At 32.7% G+C, this 24664-nt stretch overlaps 3 protein-coding genes across 3 annotated transcripts; all 3 read left to right on the top strand.

Annotated features, from left to right (window-relative positions):
* Nucleotides 1-4167: 4167 nt before the first annotated feature.
* Nucleotides 4168-8719, top strand: LOC146942433 (flotillin-like protein 3). The gene is made up of 2 exons (XM_085756401.1): nt 4168-6886; nt 7986-8719. Exons 1-2 carry the CDS (start codon nt 5960-5962, stop codon nt 8493-8495), a joined length of 1437 nt encoding a protein of 478 aa, XP_085612527.1. The 5' UTR covers nt 4168-5959; the 3' UTR covers nt 8496-8719.
* A 2056-nt stretch (nt 8720-10775) lies between these two features.
* On the top strand, nt 10776-13345 carry LOC146942432 (flotillin-like protein 1). Its single transcript, XM_085756400.1, has 2 exons — nt 10776-11807; nt 12659-13345. Exons 1-2 carry the CDS (start codon nt 10881-10883, stop codon nt 13166-13168), a joined length of 1437 nt encoding a protein of 478 aa, XP_085612526.1. The 5' UTR covers nt 10776-10880; the 3' UTR covers nt 13169-13345.
* Nucleotides 13346-16904: 3559 nt separating this feature from the next.
* Nucleotides 16905-19627, top strand: LOC146942431 (flotillin-like protein 2). The gene is made up of 2 exons (XM_085756395.1): nt 16905-18051; nt 18714-19627. The coding sequence occupies exons 1-2, from the start codon at nt 17119-17121 to the stop codon at nt 19221-19223; spliced, it is 1443 nt and encodes a 480-aa protein (XP_085612521.1). The 5' UTR covers nt 16905-17118; the 3' UTR covers nt 19224-19627.
* Nucleotides 19628-24664: the final 5037 nt, after the last annotated feature.

Below are 24664 nucleotides of genomic sequence, written 5' to 3'. Positions count from 1 at the left end.
ATTTTGATTAATCAAACCATAATTAAGGTTAAATTAACAATTTCATGGCGCAGCTCTAAATTCTCCTTTATGACACTTTATTTTTTGTCTAAAATATTTAAATACACTCCCATCAAATGAAAAATATTAAAACAAAAATATTTAATCACATCAACCAATATCATTTAATTTTATTCTTTATTAATTTTTTATTTAATGTGAGTGTGTCTAAATATTTTTTATTTAAGGTTGTGCTTGTAAAAGAGTTGCTTTTTTATGCAATGTGAAACCAAATTGAAAAATGTTTGACAAACAAATAAGGGGTTGCTTGAGTCAAGATTCTCTCCATTTTGGATCTCCTCCATTTTTTCTATTTGGAGATATAAAAACAGTAAAATTTAAAACGGTCTTGCTAATTTGTGACGTAAGGGCACAAGATAAGAAACTAAATAAAGGAATTTAACCTTAAAAATTGTGCATTCATAACCTTAAAAACTTATCTTTTTAATATAATATTTATTGTTTAATTCTATTTTAAGATCCTTATCTTGTGCCTAAAAACACAAGTTAGCATTTTCTAATTTAAAAATAATTAATAATGGTGAAAATCACTTGTTCGTAGGACACACAATTTATATTTTGTATGTACTTATTTCTAAATGACAATCTTTATTTATTTTTATAAATAGAGAGGATCTTAACTTTAATTGTTGTGGCCAACTTAACATAATTAACAATGTTTAAAAGTGTATACGATCAAAGTGAAAATTGATATTTGAGCATCATTTTGTGACAATTTTTGAGATAGTTCTTTTTCATATACTATTATTTGGTTTTTATCTCTTTATTATTTTGATTTTTGTGTCGATATTTTTTATATATCTTTAATTGTTCATAACTGTCTAAAAATGATCATTTAAATGACATATTACATTTAAATTTAAATTTTCGAAAAAGACCAATTTAATAAACGGTGCAAGGTTAATTGATTGGGCTCGCTCCCCAACGTAATTTCTGTCTCACTTTTGACTTCAATGCCATTTTTCGTGCCCCAATGTATATCAATTTAATAAATGGTGCCATTTTTCGTGCCCTTCTTTGTCCTATCTTTCCTTCTTGTTTTTTTCTTTTTTAAAGGATCTTTCCTTCTTTTTGCTCCAATATTGACAGAAGGAGAGCAGCGTATAGCCTTGTGTGAAAAATGTATGTTTGCCCCAAACCAATCAACTCCTTTTCGTTTGTTTGGTTTACGATAAAAATAGGGTCATGTTAACTTGTGTCCTAAGGGCACATATTAAGGAACTCAAAAAAAGCAACTTTGTATTAGAAAACATGATATTTTAACTTTTTAAAAGTTGACTACACGACTTTTAATCCGTATATTTCTATAATGAATTTCTTAACATGTGCCCTCGAGGGCACAAGTTAACATTTACCATAAAAATATGCTAACAAATCATTGTTTAACTAATTCACGAAAAAAATATCTTGTGTAAAATTTGTATGTATTTTTGAGATAAAATTTACTTTCATACAGTAAAATTTATACTCCTTTTGTTTAATCATAAGACCATTAACAAGATCTCCCACTACCAAAAAAAATAAGACCATTAACAAAAATATGTTTACCCATAAATCTCAAATTATTTTTCTATTTTACACTCTCTATACCCTTAATTATAAGACATATAAAAAAAATGTTTGTCTCTAAATATAAGACTATCTACATATTTATAGATGAATTTATTTTTTTTCTTCCAACTATACCCTTATTAATACTACAAATTGTTTTGTAATATGAAAAATCAACATTAAATACATTTATACATATAAGACAAATAGTTACACATTTATCAGACAAATTTCTTGTGTTATTTTTAAAAACATTTATTATTCTTTTCCTCTAACATTGTCTTATTTATTGCATTTCAATCATCTAACTACTCCACTAACTAGAATAAGAAAATACATTTGACCATTGAAATCAATACTAATATCATTTTCTTAATGATCGCGTAAAACTCAAAAAAGATACATATTTTGAGATGGAAGTAATACCTTTGACTTCTTTAACAAGTATCTTAAGAACATTTGTTAACATAACTTATAAGTAGTCAAAGTGTCTTAAGAATATGTCTAATGGGTGGCGCAGATCCGAGGACCGACCCGACATCAAGGATAAAAAAATATATTCACTTCATCTTTTATTATATAAATCTTTATTAAAAACAAGGCCGACCGGCTCAATGAGTGTAACACCCCGTTTTCCCAACGTAAAAAAAAATTCATAATTAAAAATCAGAGTATTTCACTTTAAACGGAATGCTACACTTCTTAAAAATTCATAAACTGAATGAATAAAAATTTATTCTTCAAAATCATTTAACATAAGTAATTCAAAACTTCGCAGCGGAAATTAGTTCAACAATAAAAATAATCTTTGGCACGCAGGCCTCAACATAAAAATCTCATAAGTCTTGTTCAACATTTATTCATAAAAATCCATAAGTAATACGTAAGGAATAGAAATAGAAGACATAATCCCATCTCGTTACGTATCAGAGCACCTAAGACACACCTGTGAGGAGTCCACTCACGACCGCAACTAATCCTGATTACCTGCAAGTTACCCATACGAAGAGCAACATTTCCAAGCAGAGGGGTGAGATTTCTCAAACAATAATATTAAACATATAAATCATATAAAGTACATTCAACAACTTAAACATCTTATAATTCATTAATCATATCTAACAACTTAAACTTCCTTAACTAGTGTCATTAATCTTCTTATATTGGTCGTAAAACTATCTTAATACTAATCAACAAGTTTTCATCATCTAAATCATCAAATCTCTCTCAAAACCCTAATTCTCAAATTCTCACAAACTCTCCCCAACTTGTTAGATGTAATCTAATGATTTAACAACTTAATATTAATGCAAGATAGTCTCACCTTCACCTTAGATTAATCCCTGAATCAGCAGCAGCGTTCTTCTTTCCTAAGGTATTCTCCTCTTCTCTTCTCTTGACTTTTCTCTTCTCTTCTCTTCTTTCTTGTTCTCCTCTTTTCCAAAAAGTGGTTTTTAAGGTAAACTCTTTCCAACCTAAGCTTCTCTATTTATAATACTAAAATATTCTTCCCAAATCTATTTAGGCCCAACAACTTATTCTTCTTTATATTCTAACCCCCAAATTCACTCACACTAATAATCCTCATATTCTAATAAATAATATTTCTCTACTAAATATATAATAATACACCAAATAACAAATATATATCTATAACAATTAACAAATATATTATGTTAGTAAATACCAACATATAACATAACAAAATATCACTCAACAAAATATATTAACTAAATTATAAAAAGACATCTAATCTCAACAAATCATATATCCCTCATATACATCATATAAATATATAATTATATTCTAAAACTAATTAAAATAATTAAATAAAAAGGAGGGTGTTACAATGAGGCTGCCACTAAAGTAAGGATTTTAGTCCTCCAAAATCTTTAGGCCTCGTATTAGGTCTCAGATCTTTTTAACTTTGAATAGATTTTCGTAAGTCAAATTTTGTAAACATGTTTACACCAAGCTCATATGACAGTTAAACGAAGAGTGGTAATTTATGTTGCAAATTTGATCCCAATGTTAAATATTTGGATTAAATATATTTTTGGTCCCTATAAATATACCAACTTTTTATTTTAGTGCCTCTAAAAAATTTCTTCTACTTTTAGTTCCTATAAAATTTTCAATCAATACTCTTAGTCCCTATTTTTAAGTCCATTTTTGTATTTTTTTTTTAAGTTAAATTATGCATAATTGTGTAGAATATTGTAAAAACCACTCCAAACAAATCATTTTTTTTTTAACAAAACATAAATTAAATATGAATTTTTTACCACAAAAAATATAAAATTTCATATTTAATTCATGTTTTGTTAAAAAATTCTATTTTTTTTGGAAGAGATCCTTATAATATTATAAATTTTTCTGCAAAAATTTTGTTCAAAAATATGAACTCTACATATGAGTTTACTTTGAAAAAAGAACTAAAAGTGAAGATAAAAAACCTTTTGAGGACTAAAAGATATGAACTCTACATATGAGTTTACTTTGAAAAAAGAACTAAAAGTGAAGATAAAAAACCTTTTGAGGACTAAAAGTTGAAGAAATTTTTTAGAGGGACTAAAACAAAAAGTTGACATATTTATAGGGACCAAAAATATATTTAAACCGAAATATTTTATTGGTTATTCATATCTTAATTTCTTTTTTCTTTTGTATTTCTATCAATTTAATTTGATGTTAGTTGCTGGAAATATTACTATCTCCGTCCCATAATAACTGAATCATTTGCAAAAAAATAAGTGTACGAAAATAACTGAGCCATTTCACTTTTCAATACAACATTAATTACTTTTTTTCCCTTTATAACTCTAATTAATAGTAATACTTTCACCATTTCCAATTCAATATATTCCACTTTGCATTTATGATAGTGGAGAATGCATCAATACTTAATAAGAGCACTTTAAAACCATTTTTTTCTCTCCTTCATTTATACATTTTTCTTAACATGTGTGAAATGAGGAAATAACTCAGTTAATCCAGGACAGAGGGAGTAAGATAGCCAGTGTGTGATTAAAGTTTACTAAAGTAAAAAATGATTTATATTTGTGTAAGAATTCAATATTATTTTGATATTTTAAGATCTAACAATTAGTAAATAATGTCTATATTAAATCTCATTTTTAATATATATCAATGATTAAATTATTTTAAAAAAAGTTATTGCACTATTGATGTTGACTTAATTGGAGGGGTTAAACTCTCACAAAATGACAAATCAAAGTTTAAATTCCGACTCAAATGATATCCATATTTAGTATTGACATGTATCAAATAGAATTAATTTTTTATTTATTCATTTTAGATTTCATTTTAGACCTACAAATATATTGAGCCGATACTGAATAAAAATGATTGGTGTTGGAAAAAATGTTAGAAGTAATAAATTTGGTTGAAATTGTTTTTGACTACTACTTACGTGTGTAATAATGGTTTAATGAAGAATTGAAATTCAATAAATAAGATGAATATCATTGTTAAAAATTTCAACTACATGGAAAAAATAAAAGAATATCTATGCAAATATGAAATTGATTTGAAATCTTTAGTTGAAGCATAATATGTTTTCATTGATCTTCATGTGCTATTTTCCTTTTTCTTATTTGGTGTATGCCATACTAATGAGTAATGACATAATTGCATGTCTGACACAGCCTTTTTTAATGGTTGACCTTTTCTGGATTTATTAATGCCAGACTCTTCTTCATAAAATGATCATGACAATATGATATCATCGTGAAGAAGGTCATTGGATCATATGAGGTTTTGTGCTCTTTTCAGTCGTAAGATCATCTAAATATTTTTATCTCTTTTTTGCTTTAAACCAAAGTATCTTGAAAGGTTTTAAACTATGGTTGCAGTTGCATCGTGATTCTTAATAGTTCCTTGCTGTGTATCATTTGCGTTACTTCTTAAAGGTCGGCGCCGATTTTTTATTTTTGTGGACCCTGCCTATTGTAGATTTAATGCCTTTTGCCACGTAGGCCTTCTGTATGTATGTATGTATGTATGTATGTATGTTACTTCCTTGAATTTTCTCAAATTTTCCTTTGGTTAAGAGATTGAGATAAATTAATTCAGTTCCTTAATGGTAGGAGATTCTGTTTCTCCTGGTTTGCTTAATGATAGGAGAATTCTGTTTCTGGTGCGATTCCTCTCCAGTAACAAACTTTTGTTTTTGCTATTATTAGTAACAAACTCTCTGTATATAAATATATAAACCCTAACAAGGAATAACACACTCCCTTCATCGGTAATCGACTTTCACAATTCTTTCTTTTGAATCGTTTCAATTTTCTTATTCTAGTTTTTCTAAATTCAAACCAAAATCAACATGTACCGGGTAGCAAAAGCATCAGAATATCTTGCGATAACTGGTGCCGGAATCGAGGACATAAAACTCGAAAAGAAAGCATGGATTTTCCCCGGTCAATCATGCACGGTCTTCGACCTCTCACCGGTGAACTATACCTTCGAAGTTCAAGCTATGAGCGCCGAGAAACTCCCTTTCGTTCTCCCTGCCGTCTTCACAATTGGTCCTCGTGTTGACGACCATGAAAGTCTCCTCAAATACGCCAAACTTATTTCACCTCATGATCGCCACTCCAATCACGTTAATGAACTCGTTCAAGGAATCATCGAAGGGGAGACACGTGTCCTCGCTGCTTCCATGACCATGGAGGAGGTTTTCAGAGGAACAAAACAGTTTAAACAAGAAGTATTCGATAAAGTTCAACTTGAGTTGAATCAATTCGGATTATTGATTTACAATGCTAATGTTAAGCAATTGGTGGATGTGCCTGGTCACGAGTATTTCTCATATCTGGGACAAAAGACGCAGATGGAAGCAGCGAATCAAGCTAAGGTTGACGTGTCAGAAGCTAAGATGAAAGGTGAAATTGGTTCGAAATTGAGGGAAGGACAAACGATCCAGAATGCAGCGAAAATTGATGCAGAGACGAAGGTTATTGCGATGCAGAGGGCTGGTGAAAGTGAGAAGCAGGGAATTAAAGTGAGGACTGAAGTGAAAGTTTTTGAGAATCAGAGAGAGGCTGAGGTGGCTCAAGCTAATTCTGAGTTGGCTAAGAAGAAGGCGGCTTGGACTAAGGCGGCTCAGGTGGCTGAAGTCGAGGCGAAGAAGGCCGTGGCTCTAAGGGAAGCTGAGTTACAAGGTGAAGTTGAGAGGATGAATGCTTTGACTACTACTGAAAAGCTTAAAGCTGATTTACTCAGCAAAGCTAGTGTTCAGTATGAAACCAAGGTTAGTCCATGCAACTATAACTTATTCTTTAACTTATTAATTACTATTCAAATAGTTTTACTAGCACCAAGCAACAAGAGTAATACTTCAATTAAGTCACTGTAATTACAGTTTTTTTGGCATACAATGAGACTAATTAATATCTATTGAGACGTTTAGGTTGGACTCTTGGCCCTTTTCAAATTTAACCAACTCAGTGACATGAGTCATTGAGTCAAAAAAATAAAATAAAAGAGCGATAGAAGATTAATTCAGGGATATTTTTTAATATTTTAAAGGCTAAATAAAGGATACAAATTTTTTCAGAACTAACGTACCCATGTTATAATCTTAAATATACTTTATTCAACTGATTATGTTATATGGAGTAATCAATTTGCTTTTTTAAATAATTGATTTTTTTTGTCGCCGCTAAATTTTTTTAAAAATTTAACAGTATTTTACAACCTTGGTGATTTGGTTCAATATACAATAGTCCTAGGTCTGTGCACTGCATATTTACAAAGATCATAGATGGGAATTGAAAATTCAATGTCCCTACTTTGCCTTTTACTAAACTATAATGAGATCGCAGTTGGGTTTTGATTGTTTGTTTCTCAAAAGGCAGAGGCCCCCAATCGACAAATTAAACATTATACAAGGAGAAGTAGCAAGATGCTAATTGGGGCCGCAAATCCGTAGTTAAGACCTTGTAAATAAACTGTACATATGTGCATACATTGATATAAAAAGATGGTATAATTATCTGACTAAACTTTCATCATGGAAGATTGCGCTGTTGAACATATATCATTTGCTAAATTTCTGTATCATTATAAAACTAAATCATTTGGTATTTTCATATAAAAGTAGTATCATGACAGTTTTGTTCCAAATTAGTTGTGTACTTTTACTCAAGTTTGTTGAGTTAGCAAGTCCTATGTTTTGTTTCGATTAGAAAAAGTTTGACATACGGTAGGTAAATGGCTTTTCAATGTATGTTGTATACTGGACAAATGATTTTCAATTAAAAGTAAAACATAACAAGTATGTTGTATACGGGACAAATGATTTTCAATGTTTATTTTTTAAGTGCTGGTTGAAATTCTGGATGTTGTAGGTGCAAGAGGCTAACTGGGAATTATACAAGAAACAAAAAGAGGCAGAAGCAATTCTGTATGAGAAGAAGGCAGAGGCAGAAGCGCAAAAAGCATTGGCAGATTCAACATTTTATGCTCGCAAGCAAGAAGCCGAAGCAGAGCTATACGCAAAGAAAAAAGAGGCAGAGGGGATTGTGACACTTGGGAATTCTCAAGGAGCGTATGTAAGTACACTTCTCAATGCACTTGGAAACAACTACACAGCAGTAAGGGATTACTTGATGATAAATGGTGGCATGTTTCAAGAGATTGCTAAGATTAATGCCGAGGCGGTACGTGGACTTGAGCCTAAGATTAACATTTGGACTAATGGTGGTGATAATAGTGGGGGAATAACTGAAGGTGCCATGGGTATGAAAGAAGTTGCTGGTGTCTACAAGATGTTGCCACCTTTGTTTAAGACTGTCCATGAGCAAACAGGCATGTTGCCTCCTGCTTGGATGGGATCCTTACCTGACAAAAGCTCTTAATTTGGAGATGCAAGTGTTAGGTTTACCGTAGTAGTACCTTTTAGTTTGGTAATTTAACAGTAGTACCTTTTATCGTGGGATGCATGTGTCTGAGATTCACCAGTCTTTTCTAGTTTTAAGTTCATAGTTTTATTTTTATGCTAATTTAATTTAAACTCTCTACATGCTTGGTATTTTATGAATTGAATTTTCGCAATAACAACAAAACTCTTGAGATGGACAAACATCACATTGTTGATTTTTTTTTTTTTGTTGGCATTAACCCTAGCCTGGCGAAAAATTGTTCCGAACAAGACTTGAATTCAGGTTCTCCTGAATGATTTGTCTTAGTAGGAATTCATTAACCACTTAAGCCAATGGGTTCATCGTTGAAATTTCTTTATCTAGAATTATGAATACTCATTTCATGAAAAACAAGAGCAACTGTTTCAATTTCATTATAATGTTTCGAAGAGTTGTGTTATATAAACATTAAAATATAGACATTTACTTTTATCTTTTAAAGATATAATGTTGTCATATCTGTTATATGCTAACAATACAACAAATTGCATATATAGAGCGAACTGTCATTCACAATTAGTCTCCTGCAGCAGCAAGGACATTGTTGGTGTTCGGTTAGCAATATAAAATTGAGAGTGGTGAACCTTTTGAGCTTTGTTTGTAGGCTTGAAAATGCTGTTCTATTAGATGCATTGAAGCATTGTAATCATTTACGATCTCAATGTGCCTAATGACAGAAGGATAAACGATTCAGTCATGATCCGCTGTTTTCCTAACATTTTATGGTGAACTTGCTTTGTTGTTTCTGATATTTTATTTCTTTTGCAAACTTCTTTTTGTTTTCTTTCCTATACTCCACTCCTCTATTCCTTTCCTATTTTCATTTCGACAAAGAAATGCCAAAGAATATACTATTTTCTGGCATTTTTCATTTTTCCCTTGGTTCTGAGATCTCAGTATTGCTCATTTTTTATGATCCGTTCTTTGTTCTTAATTGGGGTGCTTTGTTGTAGGTTCCTTCTGCCACTGCTTCTTTTGTTATACTTATGTTGCTTTTGTTTAGTTTTTGCTTCCGTTCTGCTTTAGCTTCCTGCTTTCTATTTTGCTTATTCTTCTCCTTTTGTTTCTGATTCTGCTTTCACTTCAACTTTGTAATGATGACAGACATTTCCCTACAGGTTCTAGGTTAATAACCCTTTCAAAAAAATAAAAAATTATGAACGCCTAGTGTCATAGATTTGTATTTTTTTTTGTTTAAAATACAAAAGTAGAACAATTAGTTGTCTCATTATAAACGCTTTATCAAAAAGTATTATGTGATACCAACTAATAGTGATATTGCAAAGGAGAACAATAGTGATACCAACTAATTTACCAAGAGCAATAGTTATGACCCTGCCAATTCCCAAACTTTTGATTTGAGTCCAACTTGTAGTACTCTCATTATTCATGCTGAAATGTTATAAATTTGTGTTATTATAGAAAGAAAAAAAAAAGATAAAATAAAATGATTAAAAACAAACAATATCTTTTTTTGATGAAGTAAGTATAAAACAAAAAAGGGAAAAGCTTAATGTTACGAGGGTATTGCTGACAAAAAGAAAGGAACACGCACCAACCATTCGATTCAATCTTGATTTTAATACAACACAAATGATTACGGAAATCCCATTTGACGATGACACTGGAAGTGAGAAGCAAACGATCATAATGATATTGGTGACAAATTGAGTAAGAGTTCAACAAGGACTGGCAGCGGTGTTTGACCGCATCTCCTCCAGTCACTTGGTTCTATCAAACGGAACACACGGTGAAGATCAATACTATTTGTTTTATTTAAAGTGATTAAATTTGTTGATAGGGTAAATTGCTCGCATTGTTGATTTTTTTCTGGTAGAAACCCATTGTTGATTTAATGGTTAGAGAAAGAGCAGTAAATTGATTCCAATTTGTTTATTATTCCCTGTGTTTTAGTGAAATCCATTTTAGTTGAAGATAGTAGAGGTTCCAATTCCATTGTCAGTACATTTCTCTCCTTTTGTTCTATTTTTAGAGGTGATTTCTTCTTGTTCTTAAAAAAAAAATTTAACAATTTAATTAGTATACTCTTATACATAGGATTTTAATTTACGTGGCCAAATTAAACTCATGATTAATTGGATGGGAATTGGAAGGGATTTTTTCGTCACATTTTTAAAATTTTTTTGGGATAGGATGGTTTTTGCCCTGAGAATAAGTCAAATAAGATCCTATAAATAAGATCCTATAACAAACTCTAGCTATAAGGAATAAGAACACAGTCACTTCGTCCGCAAACGATTATCACAATTCTTTAGCTTCAATTTTCTTATTCTAGCTTTTCGAATTCAAACCAATATCAACATGTACCGGGTAGCAAAAGCATCAGAATACCTTGTGATAACTGGCGCCGGAATTGACGATGTAAAGCTTGAAAAGAAAGCATGGATTTTCCCGGGTCAATCCTGCACCGTCTTCGACCTCTCACCGGTGAATTACACCTTCGAAGTTCAAGCCATGAGTGCAGAAAAACTCCCTTTCGTTCTCCCTGCCGTCTTCACAATAGGTCCTCGTGTTGACGATTACGAAAGCCTCCTCAAATATGCCAAACTAATTTCCCCTCATGATAAACTCTCCAATCACGTTAATGAACTCGTTCAAGGAATCATCGAAGGCGAGACACGTGTCCTCGTTGCTTCAATGACAATGGAAGAGGTTTTCAGAGGAACAAAAGAATTTAAACAAGAAGTATTCGACAAAGTTCAACTTGAATTGAACCAATTCGGATTATGGATTTACAATGCCAATGTTAAGCAATTGGTGGATGTGCCTGGTCATGAATATTTCTCATATTTGGGACAAAAGACGCAGATGGAAGCAGCGAATCAAGCTAGGGTTGACGTGGCAGAAGCTAAGATGAAAGGTGAAATTGGTTCGAAATTGAGGGAAGGACAAACGATCCAGAACGCAGCGAAAATTGATGCAGAGACGAAGGTTATTGCGATGCAGAGGGCTGGAGAAGGTGAGAAACAGGGAATTAAAGTGAGGACTGAAGTGAAAGTTTTTGAGAATCAAAGAGAGGCTGAAGTGGCTGAGGCTAATTCCGAGTTGGCTAAGAAGAAAGCTGCTTGGACAATGGCGGCTCAAGTGGCTGAGCTTGAGGCTGCTAAAGCCGTGGCTCTAAGGGAAGCTGAGTTGCAAGGTGAGGTTGAGAGGATGAATGCTTTGACCACTACTGAGAAGCTTAAAGCTGATTTCCTTAGCAAAGCTAGTGTTGAATATGACACTAAGGTTAGTCCTTGCAAATTTAACTTCTTCTTTCATCTATTAATTATTATTCAAATTGTTTTACTAGCAACAAGAGTAATACTTCAATTAAGTCACTGTAATTACAGTTTTTTGGCATACATGTAATGAGACTATTATATATTGAGATGTTAATGTTGAACTTTAAGTTTAAGCTCCTAGGTATATGTATGAATTTAACAGTATTTTACCCCCTTTGTGATTGGTTTCAATATACAATAGTCCTACGTCCGTGCACTGCATATTTACGAAGATCATAGGACGGGAGTTAAAAATTCAATGGCGCTATATAGTTGCCTTTTATTAAACTATATTGTGGTTGCAGATAGGTTTTGAATGTTTGTTTCTCAAAAGCTAGAGACCCCCAATCGACAGATTAAACATTACACAAAGAGAAGTAGCAAAATGCTAATTGAGGCCGCAAATCCATAGTTAATATACCTTGCAAATGAACATATATCATTTGCTAAATTTCTGTATCATTATAAAATTAAATCATTCGGTATGTTCATATAATAGTAGTATCATGACAGTTTTGTTAAGAACATGCCAAGTCTAAATCATGATCCTTTTCTTGCTATTATTTGTGTACTTATACTCAAGTTTGTTGAGTTAGCAAGTGCTATGGTTTGTTTGAATTAAGAAAAAGATTGAAGAATGTGGAGTTATCACTACCAACCTTGTCAATTTTTGTTAACAGGCAACCGTTGATTAAAAGTAAAACATAACAAGTAGGTTGTTTACTCGATCAATGATTTTCAATGTTCCACCACCAAAAAAAAGAAGATTTTTAATGTTTACTTTTTAAGTGCTGGTTGAAATTCTGGATGCTCTAGGTACAAGAGGCTAACTGGGAATTATACAAGAAACAAAAAGAGGCAGAAGCAATTCTGTATGAGAAGAAGGCAGAGGCAGAAGCGCAAAAAGCTTTGGCAGATTCCACATTTTATGCTCGCAAACAAGAAGCTGAAGCAGAGTTATACGCAAAGAAAAAAGAGGCAGAGGGGATTGTGACACTTGGGAATGCTCAAGGAGCATATGTAAGTACACTTCTCAATGCACTTGGGAACAACTACACAGCTGTAAGGGATTACTTGATGATAAATGGTGGCATGTTTCAAGAGATTGCTAAGATTAATGCCGAGGCGGTACGCGGACTTGAGCCTAAGATTAGTATTTGGACTAATGGTGGTGATAATAATGGGGGAATAACTGAAGGTGCCATGGGTATGAAAGAAGTTGCTGGTGTCTACAAGATGTTGCCACCTCTGTTTAAGACTGTCCATGAGCAAACAGGCATGTTGCCTCCGGCTTGGATGGGATCTTTACCTGACAAAAACTCTTAATTTGGAGATGCAAGTATTAGGTTTACAATAGTAGTACCTTTTATTGTGTGATATATGTGTTTTATTCACCAGTCTTTTATTAGTTTTCGGTTCAAACTACTATGTCATATGATGATTTAGTGTACATTTTTACATGCTTGGTATTTTTTGAATGGAATTTTGGCGTTTAAAACAAAACTTCTGACAAGGACAATCATCACATCGTGGTTATTTTTATTGTCAGTATGCGTAAGTCATGAAATAACAAGAGTTCTTTACCAATTTACAGGGCCTCAAAATTTTAGTTATATGGTAGCTTGGTAGGTAGCTATCACTTGTTAAAATCATGATAGATTTAACCTAACCCACATCAACCAACAACAACAAAATAAATTGAAATCAAATCATGTTTTTCGCTTCTGCTACGTTCTTCGACACCATCCATCCCTTCAACTTTTTTCCTCTCCAGGACACCATCCCTCTCACCGCTATTACCGTGCCGCTGCCCAACCACCATCTCTGCAATTCTCCTCTCTCTGATTTTTTTTATCCCAACCGCTAATTTTTATGTTATTGATGTTATTTACTTATTTCCAATTTAAATAGAAGACGACTCTTTGAAAAATTTATGTTTTTTTTATTAGGAGTCCATTTTTATTATTAGACCTTTAATTTGACAGACCTGATTTTAATATATGATATATTCAATGCTGCTTAAAAAAAAATACTACTTTTAGTCTTTTACAAACAATACACGATGTGTCATATATATGGCACACTAATACACGATGCGTGGTATTTTGAATAATCCCCATTTCCCTTATATGTTATAGAAGGATCACTTTTGTATTGTAGCATACCCCTACAAAGAAAAAACGTAAATGCATTAATATATTTTGCACATGCATGATCAGAAATAAGTGCATTGTTTCAAATCCTTATCAGAAAGGCTATTATTACCAGAACCCATTTATGAATAACTTGTTAAGCAAGTTTAAGTCCAACGTCATTAACTTTCATTTTTTTGTTCTCATATCAAAATAAAATTGATAATAAAACAAAGTAGTAGCTCTTAAATTGTCTCTGCATTGCGACATTTGTTTCCATTTCTTTAATAAAAAAACAATAAATGGTTCCAAAATGATCACGAGTATCTTCAAATCCTCATCACTACATCAAAATCACACTACTACATACACCTGTAAAATCAAGTTACCCCATATTAAAAGCCATTGTTTTAATTTGCGAAGTTTTCATTTTCGTTTTCTATTATCTCTCATCACGGAACCCACCCCCACCCCCAACATGATCGTGTCCATCATCGCTTGACCATTTAGTAACATCTTGTTACTAAAACCATTTAATAACATAGATTTTAGCTAACATTTTACAAATGTTACTAAATCCAAATAGTAACATTTTAATTTATTTGGTAACATTTTTCAAATGTTACTAGATCTCACATATGTAGTAGTGTTTACAATGTAATGTTCATTTTCGTAAAAATATGAGGCCAACCCGCCCCGTTTAGGTCCAACCCACTATTAGCCCGCCAAAAACGGGGTGGGGCGGGGCGGGCCAACTTGAGGGGGTGGGCTCAAACTCACACCCCGCCCCGCCTAAAGGCGGACTAGCGGGTTGGCCCGTCTATTTTTTTAAATATTTTTTTGCTCGATTGTTATTAACAAATACAATGCTATTATAAAAACAATAGATTCAATATAAAGACTATAACATTAAACAAATCTCAAAATAAATTCACCATACATTGAACAATGTCATGTAAACTAAAATCAGTTCAATTTTACCCATTTCAAGGATATTTAAATAGAAACTTTTGTTTTTAGAAATTAAGACAAGAAAGAAACTAATATAACATGTCATGACTTCAAAAAAGAAGAAAGGAAGAAATAAGCAGATCAATGCAAACATTAAGTAGTAGTTGTAGTAGTAGTAGTAGTAGTAGTAAAAACAATATAAAAGAATTTTGATAATAATAATAATAATAATAATAGTGATAGTAAAAACAATATAAAAGAATTTTGATATTTTTGACCCTGTATTCCTTGAGGATTTCCTTTTGGTTCGTTTTTTTTACTGGTATTTTGCCTTGTTAAGCACCAAAGTAATAGTAATGCCAACCAAAGAAGAGCGGATATTAACAAGTCTACTAACTTGTATGATATGAAAAAAAGAATGAAAAATCGTTCAGCTACAGTTTCCTAGCAGGAGCGTTATTTTCCTTTGATCATTCATCTCTCGACCAAAGTGTCAGTTCCATGTGAAGGTGAGAAAAACACAAGAAGGGGGGGGGGGGGGGGCTTGAATTGTGTTAGCTTTTTCTTCGTTTTCTCATAAGCTGAAAACACTGATCAGAAGCAAGTGAGAACTGCTTCTGAAGTGAAGTTCAGAACTAATATGCAGTGGATAAAAACAGAGAGAGAGAAGGAAGAAAGACACAAAGCAATTATACAGTTCCTTCCACAAACCGGAAGTAGTCATGTTCCCCTTGCACTTCCAAGGAGAGTTCACTATAATGTAATATCTGATTACAATTGCTCACTGATAAACTTAGCAAGAGACTTCAAATTGCTCAAGCACACAAGCAAGAGACTAGCTTAATATCAAACTAACCAAGGACGAGTTAAAATTGTGGTGTGTCTCGTGGAAGCACACTTTAATGCTACATGTACTGGGGAAAGGGTGTGAAGTCGGTTCATGGAAGCGAAGGTATGCAATTTTTGGGCTAAGGAGGTAGAGATGAGAGTGGTGTACCTTCCAATAAATCATTATATGGGTCATTTTACCAGTGATAAAGATTACAATCATGTTCTTGAAGGATCTTGGTTCATTGTTGACCGTTCAACGTTGGAGGCCTGTATGGAGCAGCAACAGTCCCAACTAGACGTGTTGTTGTATGAGTAAGAATTCCTGATCTTCAATGGAGCTTTATAATAGGAATTTTCTGTGACATGTTGTTGTATGAGTAAGTTTGTTTATCCAAGCAAGGCCTATATATGTATGAGTTGCAAAAAAAATTATTTGGATTAATTTTGTTTACTTCACACTCCTTGGTCTATTTTAAAATCTCTATTTTCCCTTGGAAACCTTGAAAATCATTCAAATTCTAATCAAAACATTTTTTTTAATTTAATTTTTTCGTCAAGAATGATTGAAATTGGGTTTAATATGAAACAAGATGATTATCCAAGTGATCCAGCTTAACTTCTATTCCTATTCTCAAAACAGAAAAACTCAAGTCCTATTTTAATTTTACAAAAAGGTCTATTTCTAGTTGGTATAATATTTTGGCTAACAATCAAATAATTAGTCTCAAGTGTTTATAATGAGTTCACGAATTGTTCGAAAGAAGTTAAAAATAAACGTTAGCTAAAAAAAACTTGTAATCAAATTAGTTTCATTTGTCTCTTGGCCTAACTATCAATTAACATATTATTTTTTCTAAAAATGAGTGGATTAAAGATAAAAAATATATATTTGACCATCAATTTTTTTTGTCAAGCCGTCAACCCATTTTTCAATGGCCATAATAATATAACCAATATTGTAAAAAAATTCACTCTCAAAGAAATATTGTAAAAAAATTAATATAACCAATACTATTGGATAGGATCCGTCAAAAAAAAAAAAAAAAAAGAGAAGAGATATTGGATAGGATTTTTTCCTTATACGTCCTAAAATAACTCGAATGAGATCCGATAAAATTATAACTAACTTGGAATTATTCTGTTCACTCACTCTTACTTTCCTTTACGGCGTTACTTCTTTTGATGGCGTCACGTTTCACCTAACAAATTCTATATTGTTACATCAGTACTTGATTTTTTTCACAATATATCGTCCTGTTTCAATATTCTTACAAACACAGTCACTTCATCAGTAATCGATTTTCACACCTCTTTAGTTTCAATTTTCTTTGTCTAGGTTTTCGAAATCCAAAATCATCAACAATGGGACTTTATCGTGTAGCAAAGGCATCAGAATACCTTGTGATAACAGGTATTCTAATCAAAGACATAAAACTCGCAAAGAAAGCATGGATTATTCCCGGTCAATCCTGCTCCGTCTTGGACCTCTCACCGGTAAACTACACCTTCGAAGTTCAAGCTATGAGTGCCGAGAAACTTCCTTTTGTTCTCCCCGCTGTCTTCACAATTGGTCCTCGTGTTGACGATCAGGAAAGCCTTCTCAAATACGCCAAACTTATTTCACCGCATGATAGACACTCCAATCATGTTAATGAACTTGTTCAAGGAATCATCGAAGGGGAGACACGTGTACTTGCTGCTTCCATGACGATGGAGGAGGTTTTCAGAGGAACAAAACAGTTTAAACAAGAAGTATTCGATAAAGTTCAACTTGAGTTGAATCAATTTGGATTATTGATTTACAATGCGAATGTTAAGCAACTGGTGGATGTGCCTGGTCATGAGTATTTCTCATATTTGGGACAAAAGACGCAGATGGAAGCAGCGAATCAAGCTAGGGTTGACGTGGCAGAAGCTAAGATGAAAGGTGAAATTGGTTCGAAATTGAGGCAAGGAAAAACGCTGCAGAATGCAGCGAAAATTGATGCAGAGACAAAAGTTATTTCGCTGCAGAGAACTGGAGAGGGTGACAAAGAGGGAATTAAAGTGAGGACTGAAGTGAAGGTTTTTGAGAATCAGAGAGAGGCTGAAGTGGCGGAGGCTAATTCTGAGTTGGCTAAGAAGAAGGCAGCTTGGACTAAGGCGGCTCAGGTGGCTGAAGTAGAGGCGAAGAAGGCCGTGGCTCTAAGGGATGCTGAGTTACAAGGTGAAGTTGAGAGGATGAATGCTTTGACTACTACTGAGAAGCTTAAAGCTGAGTTCCTTAGCAAAGCCAGTGTTCAATATGAAACTAAGGTTAGATTAATATGCAAATATATATTAATTTCTTCATTATTTATTGTTATGCAATTCTATTTTACTAGCTAGGAACAAGATTAACAATTTGATATGTTTTGATAGGAAATTAAATCACTGTGATTAAAGTTGTTGGCATATATGCGATGATACTATTATCTATTCATGTGTTTAGATCGAGCTTTAAACTCTTTGTCCCTTTTAATTTTTAACCAAATGAGTCACACTCTTGATCAATGGACAATAGGTGTAGAAGATTAATGATAGGATATTTTAATATTTTAAAGACCAATTAAAGGATACACAACTTTTGATAACTAATGTAAAGATATTCTATTTTTTAGTATAGTTTATTCAATTGATTATTGATTCTGTTATATGGAGAAGTCAAGTTTCATTTTTTAAACAATTGGATTGTTTGATTAGTTCTCCTGTTTTTTTTCACCATTAAAGCTTTATAGAGAATTTAACAGTATTTTACAGCCTTGGTGATAAGTATCAATAAACATATATAATGAGATCTAACTCTATTATATTATAATGAGATCAGACTTTATTATACTTTAATATTGGATGAATGTTTTCAATATTTAGTGTTGGCTGTAATATAACTATGTACTACTGAATCACTTTTTTGGTGATTGAAACTTTGGATGGTGTAGGTACAAGAAGCAAACTGGGAGCTGTACAAGAAACAGAAAGAGGCTGAAGCAATTCTGTATGAGAAGAAGGCAGAGGCAGAAGCACAGAAAGCATTGGCAGATGCAACATTTTACGCTCGCAAACAAGCAGCTGAAGCAGAGCTATATGCAAAGAAAAAAGAGGCAGAGGGGATTGTGACACTTGGGAATGCTCAAGGAGCGTATGTAAGTACACTTCTCAATGTACTTGGAAACAACTACACTGCTGTAAGGGATTACTTGATGATAAATGGTGGCATGTTTCAAGAGATTGCTAAGATTAATGCCGAGGCAGTACGCGGACTTGAGCCTAAGATTAGTATTTGGACTAATGGTGGTGATAGTGGTGGTGAAAAAACTGAAGGTGCCATGGGTATGAAAGAAGTTGCTGGTGTCTACAAGATGCTGCCACCTTTGTTTAAGACTGTCCATGAGCAAACGGGCATGTTGCCTCCTGCTTGGATGGGAGCCTTATCTGAGAAAAGCCCTTAATTAGGATGATGCAAGTATTAGGTTTATATCAGCAGTACCTTTTATTGTGTGTTTGATTTACCAGTCTTTTATTAGTTTTAGGTTCAAACTATTATGTTATGGAAAATGCTACTTAAGAAAAATAGCTTCAAGAATTTTTCAAGAAATAGTTGGAAAATTTTAATTGGATGATTTATTTGTCCACTTCCTATTTTTCAGCCACACCTCCTTGAATTGTGGCAAATAGTGCATTGTGATTGGCTATTCTTTATTCTTGAAGAATTCTTGATGTTATTTTTCTAGAGATATAGCATTGCTCTTATGTTATATGACAATTTAATTTTCTTTTTTACATGCATGGTATTTTTTGAATGTATTTTTGGTGTTTAAAACAAAACTATTAGAGTTCTTACTTCTATTTCATATATACCATGTTTTGAAATAGGAAAAATCTTCAGCAAACGCTCTTTGCTGTTAAATATTGCAGATCTTTGTTTTTTTAATCAACTAAAATTTATTTAATAAGTTATATGTAACAAATCCTTAATCAATAACTTTTTCACTTTCTCTTTATGTACTTAATTGAGAGTAGTGCTGACTAATAACCAATCCAAGCACAAAATGTACCTGGACAGAGACAGAAATTCCAGGGTAACTCCCATGACTAAATACACAGATGTATGCAGGACCGAAACAAAAGCAGGCTAGAAAGTAATTAGGCACCCACCAAAGGCAAACAGGAACATCCAGCAAAAAAATGGTACAAATTACATTGAACTTTACTCCTCTTAAAAAAAAACCTCTAAATTTGCATTGTTTGAATCACTATATTTTGAAATGTGAACAAATTTTATTAACTCTGTTATATTGGTAGGAAATTTTATTTACTTGAGAACAAGTTGGGATTTATCATTTGGGATGTTTTTCAGGAAGTGTTACAACTAACCATGCACATCCCTAATAGATATTATAAAAATAGAAATGATGTTCTATTACTTCTACTCGTATAGGTGTTTCTTAATTTATATTTGTCAATGTTCTGCTCAATTTCTTTTTCTTATTGCAAACTTATTATTGTTAAAATGGAAGTAATATTTTTATTTGTGAAATTCAGGACTGAGCTAAGGGGCCAATTTATTGCTTATAGACGAGACAAAACTTGGTACCAATTAGCTAACTTGAAGCAGTAAATGGAGGTAATTGTTAATAGTGTTGAGTTTCATTTTTTCTTCTTCTCTTATCTTATTTGTTTTTAATTTGAATTTGGAAGAAAAGAGGTAAACATGAAAAAGAAATCTTATTGGCAGTACCTCACCATATTTATTGGACTCTATGTACAGCTCACGTTTTCCTACAAATTACCATGTGCAGGAGGAGTATTAGACATGGAGAATGCACCTCAATAATTATTCACACTCACACTACAAGAAAATTGACCTATAATGACAGCTAAAAGTCCGCAGGTAAAGGTTAAAAATCCGTGGGTATATCCCAAAAATTTCTCCTTCCTTTTTAATTTCCTATACCCACTAATTTGGCCGTAGGTATAGATCTTATTGAGAACCTGCAAGTGTTTAACCTACGGCTCATTTCCATCACTATTTTGTCTCTTTCAATGTCAATTTTTACCCCTGGTGTTTAGGTTCCAGCTCTCCGACCCTGCAGAAATGGCAAGGGAAAATGGTCCAGGTGGTCGGCTAGGGCGTGTAGGAGGTAGTCGTAACGATGATGGAAATCGTAATAGAAGGTATTAACCCTATTAGTGGTAGAAGGCAGATAAATGCAATGTGGCTCATCACACCTGATTTTTTCTTCTTGGTGTGGAGGGGATGATAAGTATTGACAGAAAAATCTTTCTCAATCCAGAACCCATAAATGTTACTTTGATTATAATGTATTGAATGAAGTTCATTTTCATGTTTTTGATGACAAGGGTGAGATGAATATCATTTGTTTGTATTTTGATCATCATTTATTTTAGGGAAATGTTTTTTCTCGCGAGAGAATATCAAGCGAATAGACGACGACAATATCTGGTTAGTATTGATTGGAGGTTTATTTCTTAATTTCCGTTTTTCAGCAAGCACCTCCTTGTATTCCGCCAAACATCAAACTGTGATTGGTTAGTTTTGGTTTGGGAAGCTTTTGCTATGTTTTCTTTCACACTGTATAGCATCACTCTTTATTTAATATTGATCATTGCGATTATAAAATTGAGTCAATGGTTGTAAAAGGGGTTTGTGAGTTTACTTGACCACTAATCCACTATTATGTAATAATTTCACATTGAATTAATGAAATTAACTATATTGTTTTCGAAGTACTTTGATACTCATTGAGCCATATTGCACTCCTTTTGTTTTTCTTTCATTCAAAAGATCAAAGACCACTACTCAACACTTCACAATTGTGATCTATATGCTTCATGTATCACACACATTGTCTCCCCAAAATTGCATCACCCAATTATAATAGTGCTTTTTTTGTCAGGCGCTATTAAATCCTGCTCGAAAAATATTTTTAAGTCGCATCAAATTAGGATACTAAAGAGAGGCTTTTAATAGCTTTTAAAAACACTATTATAGGTTATAGGTGGGATACCTATAATAGCGGAATTTTTTTTGGACAACAAGAGGGCCGAAGCCCGAAAGAAAGCAACTACCGCTTCACAAAACGCGGAGTTGAAATGCTTACAAAGTCTGCTAAATAAAGAGATCTAATCTAAGCGGGACATTGCTCATACAAAATCAAAGAAAAATCACTTTCACGTGCCATATTCGCCATCACATTTGCACAGGCGTTGGCTTCTCTAAAGGAGTGACGAACTTGAACTTCCCAATCTCAGTCGATCAAACGTCGAATATTATGAAGTAGTGTCTGATCAACTACTAAGCCACCTTGATCAGAGGATATGGAAGAGACCACACTCGAAGAGTCTATGTGAAGCTCCACTTTACAGTAACCACGAGAATGAGCCAACTTCAATCCTTCAAACACACCCCACAACTCTGCCACATAAACACCACAAGAGCCCAACCCTTTCGAAAACCCACAAATCCATTCTCCGTTATCACCTCTGAGCACCACTCCACAACCTGCATTTAAACCACCTTTAGAAGCATCGTCTGTATTCATCTGAATCCAGCCAAAATCCGGAGGCCACCATCGAATTTCTTCCAATTCTCTACAACCTGATAAAATTGCAGCATTTATATTAGATTGAGCACCATAATTAAGGATTCTTTTATAGCACTTAAAAATGCTTTTAAAAGTCAAAATTGCAGTAGACATTGCCTAAAAAACAAATCTCGCTAACGAATGCCACAAACATTCTTTAAGAATTCCAAATTAATAAATTATTATTTAAAAAAGTCAAACAATTCAATTTTCAATTTACTAAATACGCAAATTTTTATAAGAACTTACTATTTAAGGTCTTTAAAGAGTGTCAAGGAGAGACTTGTTAGCATTTAAAAAAAAACCTTTCACAAATACTTTCACAATTCCCTCATATTGTTGAAGGGCCACCTTTGTATTGCCAAGCTTGAAAAGACATTATTATTTGCACAAGCATGGTAAAAAGTAAGTGAATTGTTCAAAATCTTTCTTTATCGTGGGTACCTCACAAGGAACCGTTCATGAATAAACTTTTTTTTACCCGTATGTTTCAGAGTAACCTAACCGCAACATCAACAAGTTCATGGTCATTAACTTTCATTTTTTGTTGTGATAAAAAATATATGAATATTTTAAAAGAAAGTTGATAATAAAAAATTAAAATAGTCTTAAGTTTATCTCTGCATCATTGATTTATTTTTTAAAAAGCAATACTTAGTTTGTCCTACAATAACGATTGCTTTTGACAATTTCACTCAAATGAAATAAAAAACTAATAAATTAAAGAAAAAGAATGATGATTTTAAATAAACTATACAATAATATATTTCAAAAAAAAAAAAAACTATACAAGATTATAAAAAATTAAATAATACTACATTGAAAATCGAAAGTAACACTTTTTTGCGACAATTTTCTTTCTTATAAAAAATTAAATAATACTACATTGAAAATCGAAAGTAACACTTTTTTGCGACAATTTTCTTTCAAATGTCGCAATCATTGCAAAGAAGATAGACTATAACTTTGTTTGGTAAGAAACAATATATAGGTGATAAACTAGCTTGGGATACATGAGTTAAACGATAAAATTTATAATGGTTTGTAAAATTAACAGTTTTATGGATTAAATGTGTGTTAAAAAATAAAATATTGAAGTGCCTTATTAAAAAAATTTATCGTCAAATGAAAATAAGATATAAGTTCGTGAAAAAACGACGATTACCAAATTAATTTTTTTTAGAGGAAATTACCAAATTAATTTTGTCTAGTTATATTAAGTAATTCATAAATATTTTTTCCAAACACATTATTTAACACACATTTAATTCGTCAAAAATCATACGGTCCTACTAAATTTATATTGATCTCACTTATTTGGTGGGATGCATTTAAATTTTAATCAATAAAAAACAAGTAGATTGAAAAGTTTGTGTTAGAGAGTCTGATGTTGACATTATATATTAGCGATGACAATTGGACTCATACTTAATGGATATCCGCAATTGGACCCAGACTTAATGGATATTCGCAAAAAATACTCTTAATGGATAGGGTAAAATTCCGCTTTCATGGGTTTGAGCTCGGGTTCAGATAATTACTCACAAATTTATATGGGTATGGGTGCGGACAAGGGCGCTGGACTTCCCAACCTCGCACCCCGCATATACAATTAATTATTTTTTTGTGTACAATTAATTAATTAATTTAGTTATTTCATCTTAAATCTAAACCTAAACCTAAAAATTGCTTAATATAGTAAGAGCCTTGCTATACATCGCGAGAATTTTCTCGCGAATGTATCCCGACGTGAAAAGGCTTTGCTAACAAAAAAAAACATAGACCCCACTTACCATTCAGCAGTTACACCACAATACATGTACAGCTGTGCCATGTAATGTCGGGATGCTCTCGGGATGTTATCTGTCGGGACGTTAAGCAATTTCCATATAGTAATCGCCCCCTCCGGTCTATAATTTTTTAGGAATATTTTGGATGTTATTTATTTGGTTAAATACTACAGTTCGTACTATTTTACGTGTTGATTTTAAAAAGATTTAGATAATAGTTTTATTTCAATTGTGGTGTTTTTTTTATTTTCTTTTTAAAAAGATTTAGATAATAGTTTTATTTCAATTGTGGTGTTTTTTTTATTTTCTTTTTATAGTTAAAGGTAATATATGCAGGTATGGACACTTGGGTGCCCATAAGATATGAAGATAGACATTAAAGCTGTTGCCCACAAGGTAGGAACATTTTTTACAAACGCAGGCATAGGAAGGACACTATAGTACCCTACCCATAAGGTATTCATGGTCATCCTAACATTATAAGTAGCTTATTAT

Source organism: Medicago sativa, chromosome 3 (assembly GCF_051527215.1).
Source record: "Medicago sativa cultivar Bolivia chromosome 3, Bolivia_mono, whole genome shotgun sequence".
NCBI lineage: Eukaryota > Viridiplantae > Streptophyta > Magnoliopsida > Fabales > Fabaceae > Medicago > Medicago sativa.
Note: the sequence above shows the minus strand (reverse complement) of the source record. Positions and strands in the feature narration are given on the sequence as shown.

Bases quoted from the DNA above. Each gene is read 5' to 3' on its own strand.
- LOC146942431 (XM_085756395.1), top strand. From the start codon at position 17,119: ATGGGACTTTATCGTGTAGCAAAGGCATCAGAATACCTTGTGATAACA. The intron at 18,052-18,713 runs GTTAGATTAATA...TGGATGGTGTAG, and splicing joins GTGTTCAATATGAAACTAAG to GTACAAGAAGCAAACTGGGA.
- LOC146942432 (XM_085756400.1), top strand. From the start codon at position 10,881: ATGTACCGGGTAGCAAAAGCATCAGAATACCTTGTGATAACTGGCGCC. The intron at 11,808-12,658 runs GTTAGTCCTTGC...TGGATGCTCTAG, and splicing joins GTGTTGAATATGACACTAAG to GTACAAGAGGCTAACTGGGA.
- LOC146942433 (XM_085756401.1), top strand. From the start codon at position 5,960: ATGTACCGGGTAGCAAAAGCATCAGAATATCTTGCGATAACTGGTGCC. The intron at 6,887-7,985 runs GTTAGTCCATGC...TGGATGTTGTAG, and splicing joins GTGTTCAGTATGAAACCAAG to GTGCAAGAGGCTAACTGGGA.